This window comes from Euprymna scolopes, chromosome 28, assembly GCF_053919585.1.
Source record: "Euprymna scolopes isolate OS-2025 chromosome 28, ASM5391958v1, whole genome shotgun sequence".
In the NCBI taxonomy this organism is placed as follows: domain Eukaryota; kingdom Metazoa; phylum Mollusca; class Cephalopoda; order Sepiida; family Sepiolidae; genus Euprymna; species Euprymna scolopes.
The window spans coordinates 731799-748219 of NC_136509.1; the positions used below are offsets into that span (position 1 = coordinate 731799).

Consider the following 16421-nt stretch of genomic DNA (forward strand, 5'->3'; position numbering starts at 1 on the left):
GTAATATTGTAAAACCATGTGCTCCCTCTCGAAAACAATTACTGATCCAAACGCTTTGCGCTGTTACGTTTTTTAATTTTCATCTTCTCTTCTAGCCGTGTAGTCATCTATTACATTGGCAGCTGCAGTCGCTCATAAATATAAAAAATTAAACACAAAGTCAGTCACGTTTTGCAGATATTCGTTGCTTTAAATGCTACCATTCACATCTTAGTTGTTTGTCGAAGCTATATTCGTCCATCAGTTGATCAATTCATGTCCCCGTCTGCTCTGAGCCACAACCTACTGTCAACTGTAAGAGACGTCAACAGTCACAAAATTCACTCCTCTTTCTTAACCTCCTGTAAATTAACTCTAAATATATTGACCTCTATGTTCGGTCCATTGTCTCAGTTATCACCACATGTTTAACAATCCTATTTTCAAATGCATTTGTGTGCCTGTCTTTCTACTAACGTCACTTTCTATATACTTTTGTTTGGCTAATCAACTATTTTGTCTTTTTGTTATATTTTTCTTTTTTTATTCACACCCAATACTCTGAGAGGGGAAGGGACGTCAATAGTATCACATTATATTTCAATGCTCAATTCAGAGAGGAAGTGTAGTGTGCTATCATTTTTGTTGTCATAACATCTAACCAGGCATTACTTTGTTTTTCCCAATCAAAAAAGGATGTAGTACATGTTCATTCATTATATATACATATATTATCAGATATATGTGACCAGAGAGAGCAGATGTTTGCTAATAAGAATAATATAGAAATAAAAAAAACTTTATTACAGTTCTGAATTTTTAAGATGAGGGCTGATCGTCTATTACTTGTTTTGATTGGATTATTGTTCTCATCTCGAATGTTATTTGTGCAACATTTTGGTCGATGTAGCCTTCAACCTTCATCAGGCATGTTGGTTGCCATCTTGGAAAAGAAAGAAGAAAAGTTACTGGCTCCATATTCTTGAATTTTTTTTTTTTACTATGGTATCATATCTGTGAAAAAAGTTTGGTTGACAAAGGGAGGTAACTCTAAAAAAAAAAAAAAAAGAAAAAAGTTTAACCAGGGAATGTCTCTTTTTAATCATTGAAACGAGATCAAAATAATTGACAGTGATGCAAGATAGCGCCTTAGATGACTTAAATATATGTTAAAAAAAGAAAATTTACTATCCAGACCAAGCAGAGATCAAGTCCATGGGAATCTCTAATTATATAGAAAAACAAAAATTGTACAAACCCCCTCCTTAAACTGTCAACAGTAGAAGGGAGATAATCGTGTTCAAATTTAATAAAGTTACTTCTGTTGGTCAATCAAATATATATATATATATATATATATATATATATATATATTATTATTTTTTACACATATGAAACCATCTATATATATATATATATATATATATATAAAAGCGAAAATGTATGTATGTATGTATGTACGCTTTTCCTCGATGTCCACAAAAGGCTTCTTTCAGAGAAGCGCTTGCTCAGTTCACAACTTCCTAAAAGATTTTATATCATCTATAAATTGTAATATCTCAGAGTTTCCCACGGAGCTCGCCTGTATATTCAATTTTATTGACTTTCAAACGTTAATTATTCAACATTTCCCACATCGGCACGCGTTAAATTCGGTTTTCGGTATAAAAAAAAACGAAACTCGACTCTAATCACAGGCCGAAAGCCAGTTTCAATGTCGACTTCGTCATATCAGACTGTAGCTTTCATTTCGCTCCTCCTAATAAACAGGGAGCGGGTTTTTAAAAACAAACAAACTGATTTATTCACCTCATTCAAAACTGTCCCGCACAAAATGCTTACTGCTGAATACCTATCGCCGTCACGTCAATCAAAAACACGCACCTGTTTTTTTTTAAACACTTTACTATTTTCCAACTGCGCGTCGTGAAGGCTTCGTTTTTTTCCACGGACACCTGTTTTTTTGGGGTTTTTTTCACATTTTCGGGGTTTTTTCACATACCTCGAAAAACACCCGGGCAACGCCGGGTACCTCTCGCTAATGACAAATAAAACAAAAACAACTCCAAAAATACAAAACCACTGACAGAGCAAGTAACACTTCTCCTTTCTTTTCCAAGTTGACAACCAATATGTCTGACGAAGGATGACGTCTACATCGATCGAAATGTTGCACAAATTACACTCAAAATGAGAACAACAGTGCGGCCGAAACAAATACAAACTTATTTTTAGTTAGTTTAGTTTTAGTTATTTAAAAGATTTGTCAGTTTATGAATTTCCCAATGAAATTGGCCTAATAGCTCAAGCATTAAATTGTAAAATTAAATTGTTAAATGTTATCTCTAATATAAATCTCACCTGTTTGTTTAAATGTATTTATGTTTGTTTGTATGTCTGCTTAACACCTTCGACAGAGGCGACAAATTTTCACAAGATTGGTATCATTTTCAGACAACAAATATCGAAAATTGGTTAAAAACATTAATTACTCTACCCTCAACTGGGCACTTTTCTACAGGGAGGGGGTCACTTTTTTCGGCACAATTTTCAAAAGTCATCCCCTCTTTTTAATTGATTAGCCTTAATTTAAATTTCTGCCACTTCCGGTTTGGTGATGGACGTAATGACAAAGACATCACGTTTTTTTTTTTGTTTTTTCACGTTCTTTTCCTCCTTCGCGGTCTGGGTTTGAGCCTGCCTGCCTACTACCACTATTTTTTTTTTTTTTTGTTTTTTCACGTTCTTTTCCTCCTTCGCGGTCTGGGTTTGAGCCTGCCTGCCTACTACCACTATTTTTTTTTTTTTTTTGCTCAACACACCTCCAAACACCCAGGAATGCCGGACACCCAGACTAGTAAGGAAATATTTGTTGGTACAAATGGACAAACTTTCCCCTTTTTTTTTTTTAATCGAAAATATCATTAATGTTTCGATAATGTTAACAAAGAATGTTAAAAAAAAAAGAAATCTTGTTTTTAATAAGTAGTTTAAGAAGATAAAAAAATCTTACAAATTTCTTGAAAAGATAAAACAACAAAAAATTCAATTTTTATAAGCTTTTATTTATGTTGGCAGTCTTCAATTATAAATTAGATTTTTTTGTTCTATTGGGTTTTTTTGTTTTTTGTTTTTGGAGACTGTCACAAATCACAGCAGCTGCATTTATGGAAAGAAAGCTTGACAGAATCAAAGAAAGAAGAGACAATAAAAACAACCCTCAAAACTCAATTCCCTCATAACAAGAAATTCAGTTCTTGTCCAGAATTCTCCTTATATTAAAAAACAAAAGGAAAGAAAAATTTGTATGATGTACATATCTGTGAGGAAACAAAATTATCATATTCCAAAAGATCCCATAAATTGATTGAGTAATTTTATTTTTGTAAAGAAAATCATTTTTAGGCAATTAATGGGAATTCATAGTCATCACAACTCAGTAATTCAAACTTGTGAAATTTATGTTATCTCCCTTTGTTTTTTAAATTATTTTCAAAATGGTGGACAAGACAAACGCTCTTCTGTTACTCATAAAATTCGATTTTATTCAAAAATAAAATTATTTGATCAATTTACATGATTTTCAGAATATATTTTTGTTTTGGCACAAGTATGTATATCATACAAATTTTTCTTTATTTTTGCTTTTTTAATATAGAAAGAATGATGGACAAGAACCAGAAAATCTAATTTGTTGGATTTAAATTTTCTTTGAAAATCTTTCATCTAAAGTAAAGCTTCAATATCAAATGATAACTATTATATGCTTAACTATTCTAAAGAAAAAAGAAAGCAAAAAATCTAGAATTACATTTGATGAATGGGAAAGAAAGTCATTTCTAAAAACAATTTAACAGAAATGTGAAACTTGGCAAAACTTTTGACTGAAAAAGTTCTAAACTCAAATTTTATATTTTTTTTAGAATAACAAAGTTTTTATATATATATATATATATATATAATAAACTTTGTTTGTAATAAATTAATGAACACTTTTTAAAATCTCCAAGCCAAGAATGGGAGGGTTGCATTTTTTTTTTTAGGAAGCAGTATTGTTGAATAGCGGCTTTTAAAATCCATCAAGGAAACCTAAAATATGTCCAATGAAAAAAAAAATATTTTTTTCTTAATTCACTTTAAGTTCCACTATGAGGAGGAGACAGTAAATATTTTCTGATTTGTCGCAGTTATTTTTTTTTGTCATTTTTTTTTTTTTCATGTAAGATTTATTTTTACTAAAGTTTTGCCATTGATTAAGAGAGGGAGGACGGTCTGACCTCTTCCCCTCCTGAACATCTTAACTTGACAAGAGTCGCGTTCACCTTTTGAGCAGTTTTTTAAGGTCCAGTAAAAATGCATGAATAATAAAAATATGTTCCTTTGGTTTTTCTTTCTTTTATCTTTGCAGCATTGCAGAAGAATAGGATTTCGAAAGAATTTTGTGATATGTCGGAATGAGGTTTTAGTCATATATTAATCACCAACTGCAACAAAGTTCTTATCGTTTACTTTTGTGAGTTGTTTGACTCGACACTTGTCTGATATTACACTCTATTTTCCACTTTAAGTTGACACAGAAATGGATTGGCTATCCAACTGCTTTACAGATCTGAAAAGAAAAGAAAGAAAATTCACTTTAACAAACCATACATAATCAATTTTCCATCATTACCCCACACTATCACATTGTTTTCTTCAAATTTGAATATAGTGAACCTTCCAAAATTTAGGGGTTTTATCCAGAATTCAATGAAAATACAGAAAAGTCTTTATGATATATGTATCCATCACGGAACAAAAATATATTCCAAAAATCACGCAAATTGATCAAGTAGTTTTTTTAAATAAAGAAAATAATTGTTTAATAAATTTAACAATTAATGTGAAATCGTTAGCATTACAAGGCTAATCTTGCAAGTTTGAATTATTGTGGAATTATCTGCACTTTTTTATTTTTTCAAGAGTGTCATGCAATACAGTTCCTTTTAGCTTACTCATAAGATTTTTGATTTTCATAGTTAAAAAAAAACTTTGATTAATTTATTTGATTTTTAGAATAAGACATCTTTGTTTCATAACAGGTTCATACATCATAAAAGTATTTCTGGATATGTTTTTTTTATTAGGTTGAATTCTGGATTTCGCAAATAAGAAATATTGCCACAGAAGAATAAGGGATTACTGTGATAGAAGCCAGATTTATAGGGGACAACTTGAGTGAAGAGTTAGGGAGCAAGATGTTTGTTCATATTACATTAAAAAATTTTGCATGTTGGCATGGTTGAGGGAAGAGAAAGAATTCCAAAAACAAGTGGTCAGAGAAAAGAAGCTATGAACCCTTTATGACCTGAATTATAATGTAGATAATTAAACTACATAATATTTTTTTTAGGGTAATGATATTATGATTGTCTTCAAACTGGAAAAATTATGAAGTTCAATGATTAAACTACGACTGAGAATATTGGCATTTCATAAACTTGATTATTATCCATAGTGTTTGAAAAAAGTGTATTCATGACAACAAACGAAATCCTCCATTCTCGGAGACGGATGGGCGCATACTGAATGTAAGCAATGGACAGTTGAAATCTGGAGGTATATGGCATCTACCCAGATATTGAACCAATACATACAAGGCGTGTTTGAATCAATTCCCACTTTATTTATGCTGTTATATTCATTTATTTACGACTGAACAAATTAGTTCAACCAGCTCATAAAGGATTAAAGTAGAAAATCTTCTAACATCTAGGGACCTCTACAGTGAATGAGTGAGATTTTTATGCTAGTTGGATGGCTTGGGCGTATTTTCATTGAGTTGCTTTTAAAACAGAGGGATGCAACAGTGCTGATGTGAGGTTGGCTGAAACTCGATAGAATGCAAGACCAACAGGGAGAAACTAGAAGTTGGTGTATCAATTAAGAATTTTTTTTTTTTTTTTTTTTGTATGCTGCCCAACAGGGAGAAACTAGAAGTTGGTGTATCAATTAATTTTTTTTTTTTTTTTTTTTGTATGCTGGCCAACAGGGAGAAACTAGAAGTTGGTGTATCAATTAAGAATTTTTTTTTTTTTTGTATGCTGCCCAACAGGGAGAAACTAGAAGTTGGTGGATCAATTAAGAATTTTTTTTTTTTTGTATGCTGCCCAATAGGGAGAAACTAGAAGTTGGTGGATCAATTAAGAATTTTTTTTTTTTTTGTATGCTGCCCAACAGGGAGAAACTAGAAGTTGGTGGATCAATTAAGAATTTTTTTTTTTTGTATGCTGCCCAACAGGGAGAAACTAGAAGTTGGTGGATCAATTAAGAATTTTTTTTTTTTTGTATGCTGCCCAACAGGGAGAAACTAGAAGTTGGTGCATCAATTAAGAATTTTTTTTTTTTTTGTATGCTGCCCAACAGGGAGAAACTAGAAGTTGGTGTATCAATTAAGAATTTTTTTTTTTTGTATGCTGCTCAACAGGGAGAAACTAGAAGTTGGTGTATCAATAGTGCTGATGTGAGGTTGGCTGAAACTCGATAGAATGCAAGACCAACAGGGAGAAACTAGAAGTTGGTGCATCAATTAAGAATTTTTTTTTTTTTGTATGCTGCCCAACAGGGAGAAACTAGAAGTTGGTGTATCAATTAAGAATTTTTTTTTTTTGTATGCTGCTCAACAGGGAGAAACTAGAAGTTGGTGTATCAATAGTGCTGATGTGAGGTTGGCTGAAACTCGATAGAATGCAAGACCAACAGGGAGAAACTAGAAGTTGGTGGATCAATTAAGAATTTTTTTTTTTTTTTTGTATGCTGCCCAACAGGGAGAAACTAGAAGTTGGTGCATCAATTAAGAATTTTTTTTTTTTTGTATGCTGCCCAACAGGGAGAAACTAGAAGTTGGTGTAACATAATTAAGATGCTGCAACACAGTTTGATAATTACACTGACTCCTGTCATTCATGTAACGTACCTGTTGTGTAACATATGACTCTTCACAAGATGACCTTCAGCCAGGGCTGACATTAGAGACAATTCTCCAGCTAAAACTGTAGCGCACACAATTTGGGCCAAGGTTTTTGCATTGTTTCCAGGATTTTCTGTGTTTGGACCTTGCACTCCTAACATCTGTTTAAAAATATACAAATAAAAAATACATTTTTAACACATTTCTAATAAAAACTGAAAAATGGTAACAAACACTACAATCTTTATAAAAGCATTTCCCATCCTTTGTACAAAATTTGTGTTTTACGACACATCAACTCATTTTTGATCGTTTGATGCAGAAACTGATCACAATTGAAAAGAAAAATTCACTTTAAAATTATTCCTTTCTTTTTTAAAAAGAAATTATATAGAATGGCTAGTATATGGAATGAGTGGATAAGAATAAAAACAAACTACTTAAAATATTGACACAGAACCATGTTTAAAGTTGGACTGGCTGGAGGTCATATTTCAGCCTATATGTCAGACCTTATTTATGAAACGTTTTTGTATCAATATTTTAAGTAGTTTGTTTTCATGCTTATTCACCTGTTACATATACTAGCCATTCTATTTTACCTGAATTTTTTTTTTATTTCATATATATATATATATATATACACACACACACATGCATAGTTATGTTGGTTCTTGTACAGAATTCCCTATATTAAACAGCAAAAACCTGTATGATGTACATACCCATAACAAAACAAAAATATAATTCAAAAATTACATAAATTAATCAAGTAGGTTGATTTTTATAAAAAAAAAAAAAAATCATGTTTAAGTGATTAACGTGAATTCATAAGCATTACAACATAAATTTAGCAAGTTTGAATTTTTTAGTTATCTCCCTTAGCTTTTTTTTTTCTTTAGTTTGTTTCAATTTCTTTTTAAAATCAGTTAAATTTTAGACATTTTCTAGAATCAAAATCATGGACTCTGATCAAAATTGGAATAAGGATTCTAGATATAAGGTTTTATGTCACAATATTTTTATTTTAATCTTCATAAGCAGACATAAAAGTGGTGCAAAACTTTCCTGTTCAGATAATTTTACCCATCTTGGGACAGGTTTTCTTCTAGAGTGTGTGTGTGTGTGTGTGTGTATATAATACTAGTGTACACTCTTTATCAAAAATGATTGGGAATAGATATATACAGCTTCAGTGTTCACACTAATATTCATATAAAATTATAGAATTATGTCAGTAATTTAAAAGTTATTTATAAATTATCATTTCTGATGACTTAAAGAAAAATTAACAGTCAACTTTTTATTTAGAGCAAAGGATTTCTTTCTGAATTCATTTCAGGCAGTAGGGGATTGTCTGACTTGCTATTTGTTTTCTCACTTCGCCTTACTTTTGTGTGACAAACATTTTTCTTTATTTACATACAAATAAAGGCTCTTGTTCAGAATTTCTCCTATAATAAAAAAAACTAAAAAACGAAAGAAAAATCTGTATGATATACATGCCTATGACAAAACAAAATCATATTAAAAAAAAACATGTAATTTTCTTTTTTTTTTTTTTTTTTTTTACATAGGCATCACGGCTTATCAAGGCTCAGAGACCACTTGAGGATAAGGGTTAAGAGTGTACAGTAATCAATTGGACAATATAGTAATTGTTAGTAATGGAAATTCGGTAAATTTGTTAACTTAAGTGGAACAACTCATCAAAAACTTGTTTACGTTGGATTTGAAGACAACCATATTGTACTCAGCTGGAAAGCAAGAAAATGGAAGACAGTTCCAAAGGCGTGCACTTCTAAAAAAGAAGCTTTGTTCATGGAATCTATGTTTAGGCACAGATAAAGAGTGGGGGGAATTATTGATATGTTTTCAGCTAGACGAGTGTTTCTTGTGAAAGTTTAGCGCGCGGGGGAGGGGGGCATAGACTGAAGCTCAGTCGAACACTTGCCATGAAAATAACGATAAAGCAGAGACAAACTCACAACATCTCTTCTGTGAGATAGAGGTTGCAGGGAAGAGAAAAGGACATCTCCTACGAGTCTACAAAGTCTATTTTGAACTTTATCAAGGCAGGACAAGTCCTTTCTAGCAGCTCCTGCCCAGATGTGGCAACAGTACTTCATCCTTGGACGCACCTGGCTCTTATATAGATAGAGAATTGCATCAGCAGTGAGATATCTACTGGATTGATAGAAGGAGCCCACCATTTTTCTAGCAGCCTTGGCAACAGAGTTGATGTACGTGTTCCATTTCAGATCAGGAGTAAAGGTCAAGTCCAGAAGCTTGTCAAAACATGAGGCCTCCCCAAGATGAGAGCCATTGATTTCAATTGATGCCAGATGGGGATCAGAGCGTTGATGATGTAAAGATAAAATCTTGGTTTTAGATGCGTTAAAAGAAACCATAAGTAAATTGATCACGGAATTTTATTTTTAAATAAGAAAACCAAATTTTATAAGAATTCAAGGAGTGACCGTCTTGCCTGCCAATTTGAAAAAAAAAAATCTAAAAGGAAGATAACTCAACAATAATTCATACTTATAGATTTATGTTGTAATGTTTATGAATTCCCATTAATTACTTAAAAATGATTTGCTTCATAAAAATTAAATTACTTGATCGATTTACATAATTTTTGGAATATGATGTTCTCATTTCATCACGGTACTACATCAAACAGAGTTTTCTTAATTTTTGTTTTTTAATAGATAAGAATTCTGAACAAGAACACAAGTATATACACATTGGTCTTTATTATAGAGTGGACGAGAAGGTTATTTTTCACATATGCTTCTTGAAAATTGATTTTAGTTTTAACTTTTGAGAGAAATTGTTTAAAAATGAACACGAAAAATTGCAATTCTGCTTTCTTTTTAAATTCTCGGCCTATAGTTTTTTTTTTTTGCTTGTTTTTTTTAAATTCTTTTGGTAAGTGATATATTTTGAACAAATTGTCCTTAATTTATTCGGACTCTTAATATTTTTTTCTTTGACTCAAAAAATAAACAAGATATCACAAATTGGAGGGAATTTCTCATTTGTACATTTTATTTTACAAGGAAATCAACACTTATCAAGGCACAAAGGTTACTCAAGGATAAGGGTTAATGAATGTCAGGAGATAGGTGAGACAACACCGTAATGATCAGCAGTGGTGGAAGTTGGGTAGAATTTGAATATTTAAAATGATGACTCAACAAAAACTTGTTTTTCGTACACTAAAATTGTCAGCCTAAAGATTACACTTCAGAATAACGCTCTTTAATTTAATCAAAGTAAAAACAACTTATTTTTTGTATTTCCGACAATAGCAGTACATCTTTGCATGATGCAAAGGCCTTTTATAAAGAATATTTTATAACAATAGAAATTTGAGGCAAAAAGATAAAGAAAATGTTTCAAACATAAAAACTGACTCGTAAACAAGCACTCTGTGCATGAAGATTTGTGCCTCCACCGACAGTTCCGATCTCGAGGGAAGGCATCGAACAGCTAACGTAAAGATCACAATTGTTTGTGCCTGTAGTTTCCATCATGGTCATACAATTTGAACTCGACACATTCTGAGCAGGATCCTATGCAAAAAAGAAAAAAAACAATGAGTACATACACATATAGTATCAGGTTGACAAGAAAGTTCTTGCAGTTTTTAACTTTTAAATTCGGATGAACAGATCTCGGCTCAAACAAAAATTTATTTATCAAAATAAGCACCATCAGAATCAATACACTTTTGCCTATGAAAAATAAGTGTCTTTATGCTACTAGTATAGAAATCTTGTGTTCTGGTGGCGATGAAGGCGTTTTTAATATCATTTAGGTATTTTAAGCATTTCTCACGCAGAAAGTTGTTGAAATGCCGGAAAAAGTAGTAGTCGACAGGTGAGAGGTTTGGAGAGTATGGCAGATGAGGCTGAGTTTCATTGCCCAATTTCGTCAACTTCTGCAGGGTCAGTTTAGTAACATGTGATTAGGCATTGTCTGTGGACTAATGCTGTTGTTGTTATCAAAGTTTCTGATGCATTTCATCTATTTGTTGACAGTACTTTTCCGCCATAATGGTTTTGCTAGCGTTTAGAAAATTGTAATGGATGAGACCGGTTGCAGACCACCAAACAGTCAGCATGACCTTCTTTTGGTGCAACTCTGGCTTTGTGAAGTGTCATGGAGCTTCTTCAGCATCTAACCACTAAGTTGAGCATCGGTTGCCTTAAAAAACAAATTTTTCATTGATATTCACAACTCTGTCGAGAAATGGGTCATTCTTGTTGCGTAAAAGAAGGGAAAATGACACTTCATAACGGCGTTTCTTTTGGTTGTCATTCAATTTGTGAGGCACCCATTTATCAAGATTTTTGTCTTTTTAATCTCTCAAATGGTTGAAAATCGTATACGTTACGTCTAATTCAGAAGCAAATTCTCAAACAGTTGTGCATGAATTGGTTTCGACTAAGGCTCTTAATTGATTATTGTCAAAATCCAATGACTAACCACTATGCTCATTATCTTCAAGACTCATTGCCACCACAAAATTTCTTAAACCACCACAGTGTTGTGCATTCAGTAGTGGTTTCTGGGCCAAATGCTTTGTTGATATTGTGGTTTGTTTCAGCAACTTTTTAATCTAGCTTAAATTAAAATAAAAAATTGTGAGAATTTGCCTTTTTCCATCTTGTATTAAACGTTCTGAGAAAAAGACATAATTGTTTTAAAACGACTGTAATTTAAGCGATTAGATAGAGCGAGAAATGCTCTTTGAAATGATATATGAAATAAATATAACAAAAACTTATTTGAAAACAAAATTAAAAATTCCACAAGAACTTTCTTCTTAACCTAATACATGAGCACACACACACATACATGAGTATTTATGTGTGTGTGTGTGCGTAAAGATATGATTAGAATTGGAAATTTTCCACATAAGTTGAAAATTAAATAAGTGAATGAAAAATTCCATTATAAGTTAGGAACTAAAGCTAAAGTGTAAAAGAAGTTGCATGATAGAAGGAAGTCAAAAGTGATGCGTAATGAGAAAGAGAGAGTCTTTTGCTCTGGCAGGCGAGCTGACTAGGTTTGGTTGCAGTTTCGAAGCTCCATTTCTATTTATACCCCTCAATCTCCACATGGATGATTCAAAACTCATGTGAAGTCTTACAGTTATGTGAGAGAATAAAACATCAAGGAAAATGAGTTATTGTTAACGTTAGAGTAATCGAACTTGGTAGCCTTCTTCTATATATTTAGTTATTCCCTTGTCATTTTAAAACAATTATGTCTTCTTTTCAGAACGTTAAATACAAGATGGAAAAAAACAAATTCACACGATTTTCTTATTTCAATACAAACTAAGCCAAACCTTGTGTTACATTGTAAAGCCTTAAAAAAATGCTCAAGAATGGAGAAAACAAAGAAGACTGAGAAATTACAGTTTGTTCATGCATCAAAAGAGAAACTGGTATCATTAGTGAGAGGCAGTAGGGCCTTTAAGGATAAGGAGTTTCTGGGTTTTATTAAGGATGTCTGTGATTCGTGTTCAGTTTGTTTAAGGCTTAGAAGACTCCCCTCTTCGTTCAGTAGTGGGATTGGTTCTTTGAAACCGGTTTAATGACATTGTACATATGGAACTCAGACATAACCAATGCTGGATTTTAGACTTAATTGACACCTCCACTAGGTACTCTGTTGCCAGGCTGATTAAAACCAAGAAGAAATTATTTACAACATATTTTTAATGTGGATAGCATATTTTGGAGTTCCTAAACATTTCTTGAGTGATAATGGGGAGAGTTATTGAGCGACAATATTGTTGGAGCTTGTTTTTTTTGTAAACATTAAATATATTATTGCATCTACCATGGGGAAAGAGGAAGACAGAAAGTTTGCCTGCCATACTAGCACTCCGACTTCAGAGACAATCACCTAATTCTGATTATAAAGTGGACTACAAACAAACCATGCTGTCATTGTTGTAACAGTAATCAACCCTGGTTCAGTTGATCAGATTTTTGCTTGACCGGCATTACATCACGAACCATGGTAGGATACCCGGCAATGCTCAAGATCATATAAAACTAAAGTTAAATAAGGTAACATCTTTATATTAAATCTTCTATCTATCCTTCTCCCTCTCTCTGCAGCCTTCCCTGTATTTTTCTCTTTTTCTCTCTCCTTCATTTTCCATCTTTCTACTTAACCCTTTCTTCAGTTTCTGCTAAATTCTTTCCTTCCTCTTGTTATATACTGAAAAAAAATGTAATTCAGATATTGGAGCTATCCCTTTTTAATGTAATCTAACAGTGATTACCCCTAAACAATGTCAAATAGAACAATGACATTCTGATTTTAGGTAATTTCCTTTCCCTACCTATTTTCACATTAGTATGAAGAGAAATTATGTTGATAATGAAAATAGTCCAAAGAGAGAAAATCTTATACTTTACATTTATTAATTTCAAACAATTCAAAGTAGAACAAAAGTTCATGTTACTCCCCCCACTCACTTACCAAATATAATACAGTAATATTAATAAAGACAACTTATTGCTCCCTGATACCCTGAGTAGAACAAATGTAAGACAGTCGTAAGCAAGTTCACAAGAGATGGGTAACTGATTGCGATTTCATTGTCAAAGGCCAATCATGTGTGGTTCTTGATGTTTGTCAGTTGTCCACTACTCCATTTGAGCATAGATACAGAAGTAGCAAGGATTACATTACAAATTAGCACCCAGAATGAAACAATCAAAAAATAAAAAAAGTAAAATGAAGAAAAATATTTGTTCAAACTTCTGCTTTCTCATGACTAACTTCAACTGTAATTTCCACTGTACATTCTCTCTCTCTCTCAGTTGTCAAAAACATAAAAAAAAAACACTTTGTGTTTCACACTTGTCTTTTCCATAACAGTTTCTGTCCTCCTACCCAAATTAATGCCATACATATATTACTGAGCCTTCTACAAATGAAAATCTTTTCTTTCTCTTTCCTTCCTTCATTCTGTCACTCGACAGGATACAGAGAGGCACACCCATTTGTGTAAGTCATTTTCTTCATTACTTTCACCATGTAATCAATTTCCATAATGTTGTTGTTCAATTCGACTATACATCCAAAGTAAAACCTCACACTATGGTACATACATTGATGTGTAAGTACGTAGTGAAAGTTACAAAAACATTAAATCAAATTAACAGATGGGAAAGAAAAGAGATTTTGAAAGCATTTTTGCTGTTGCATACCTGGCCTGTAGCTATGTAAATTGCTGTGACTATATTTGCCGAATGAGCATTATAACCACCTATAACACCTGCCATCGCTGAACCAACAAGATTCTTTGAAATATTCAAATCAACCAAAGTAGATGCCGTCGTTTTGAGAACATTTTTAATTACTTTCTCCTTTATTACTGCTTCACTGACAACATATTTTCCACGACCCTGAATCCTAAAAAAAAAAAAAAAAAAAAAAAAAAATTGTTAAAATTAACAAAACAATAAAGATATTATTTCACAAGATTTTTTACTTTTTAATTAAAAATATTCAAAAATAAATTTTGCAGTCATATTTGTAACTTTTTTTTTTTTTACAATAAAAGTAAAATTAAATTCTCACTATATTAAAAAACAAAAATCAGAAAAACCTGTATGATATTTATACTCGTGACAAAACGAAAATATCATATTCCAAAAATTATGTAAATTGATGAAGTACTTTTTTTTTAAGAAAACCATTTTTAAGTCGTTAATGTGAATTTGTAGACATTATAACATAAACCTTGCCAGTTTCAATTATTGAGTTATTTATATTTATTTTTGTTTTTTTAGATTGTTTTCAAAATGACAGACAAGACAGATGCTCTGTTACTCATAAAATTTCATTTTATTTTAAAACTAGCAGAACTCATTAACCAGCGTTGCCTGGTGGAAGCTGGTCATGTTAAGGACGGCATTTGGAATAGACATTCTAAACTCCCCATGTTAAGAACGGCTAGCGGAATAGACACCCCCAATATTCCCAGGTAAAGAGAGGTTTTCGAAGTAAATACCACCCCCTTTTTAATGGGGGGGGGGGCCAAATTTAACCATAATGATCAGTGTCAGCATACCTATTCGCAAATACTAAAAACAAAAAAAAAAAAAAAAAAAAATTGTAGGGTAGCAGTGTTCATAGGAGAGAAGTAGATTTGTTTATCACACATGCACACAAACCTGGCAACCAGTGAATTACAATGAAGAATACAGGTCTTTATATCTCTATAAGTACTTGTGCAGCAAAATTTGAATGAGATTTTCTTAATCAGAATAGTCAAAAACATATAACAGTAGTCATTCTAAAGAAAATTGTGGCGGTGGACCTAATGTTCAAATTTACCATTCCACCCTCACCCAAAAAAACTTAACATGTGCGCAATGTCAAGAATCAGTCCAGAAAAGAAAATTGAAGTAAAATACTCTGAATTCAATTCCCTATGTAATGAAATTTTCCTTAAAAATGTAGCTTAGATAATCGGTGTAAAAAATTGTTAATTGTGACTAAAATCAGGCCCTAACTTTCAAACATGCGTGCAGGTCTGTCAATTGAGGTATGAAAGAAAACAATGGAAAATATCCAAACAGTTTGATGAAATATATAAGATATCAACTTAAACATAGTTATTTGAAAAGATATGCGATAAAAAACTATAAAATAAATTGCTAAAGAAAGGTTATGTATTTCTATATATATTCTTTATTATAAGAGTGATGAAAAAGAAAATAAACATAGTTAAGTATAAAAATAGTTAAACAGTTTTAAAATGGGAAGAATATATACAGTGAGATACAAACCAAGTGAGCGAACAAGAGAGAGAGGAAATAAATAAATGCTTGTTGTTTTGTCTTTGAAGAGAGAGAGAGAGTTGGGAAGAATATATACAGCGAGAGAATCCAGTAGATTGTGCAGCTTTAAATAAATTACCTAAGAAAAAAACACTTAACTATGTTTGAAAAAAATATAATTATTGAAACAAGTGTACAAAACGAGCGTGCAATTCACTCATAGAGCAAAATTAGGTATCATTGCGACACCATGTTTGAATGGTATATTAGCGTTCATTTAGCATTCTAATAACCGTTACTCTGGAATATAGGAATGGCTAGAGCTCATCCAATCAGGAGTAGAATTAGTTGGTGGAGACTTTATTATTGTTATAACAGAAAAGGGAATGATTATGTTATGTCAATGAGTTTACGATCCAGTTACAAAGGGTGCAACCCCATATCTGTTCAATGTGTAGAATACCTTTGGTAATTACTGGGAGCGGTAAGAGGACTTGTTATTTAGAGGGAAAAATAGGAACTACTTCCTCTAAAGATGGTTGTGATGGTGATGATGTTGCTCTTAGGATGTAATGTAGGATTTTATTCTAACAACCAAATGTGTTAAAAATGACGTTCTAAAGTTACATAAGATAGTGGCTAATAGTCTAGACATAATTTGTATGTGG

General features: G+C 32.1%; 1 protein-coding gene across 2 annotated transcripts in view; it reads right to left on the reverse strand.

Annotated features, from left to right (window-relative positions):
• Positions 1-4156: 4156 nt before the first annotated feature.
• LOC145249428 (3-hydroxy-3-methylglutaryl-coenzyme A reductase-like) overlaps positions 4157-16421 on the reverse strand; it is a 182568-nt gene continuing 170303 nt past the window's right edge. For both annotated transcript variants that reach the window (XM_080110981.1, XM_080110980.1), the window contains exons 21-24: positions 14176-14380; positions 10351-10509; positions 6935-7089; positions 4157-4588 (exon numbers count right to left, since the gene is read on the reverse strand). In XM_080110981.1, coding sequence (XP_079967107.1) covers positions 4543-4588; positions 6935-7089; positions 10351-10509; positions 14176-14380 — 565 coding nt within the window. In that variant the 3' untranslated portion in view covers positions 4157-4542. The remainder of the gene's footprint in view (positions 4589-6934; positions 7090-10350; positions 10510-14175; positions 14381-16421) is intronic.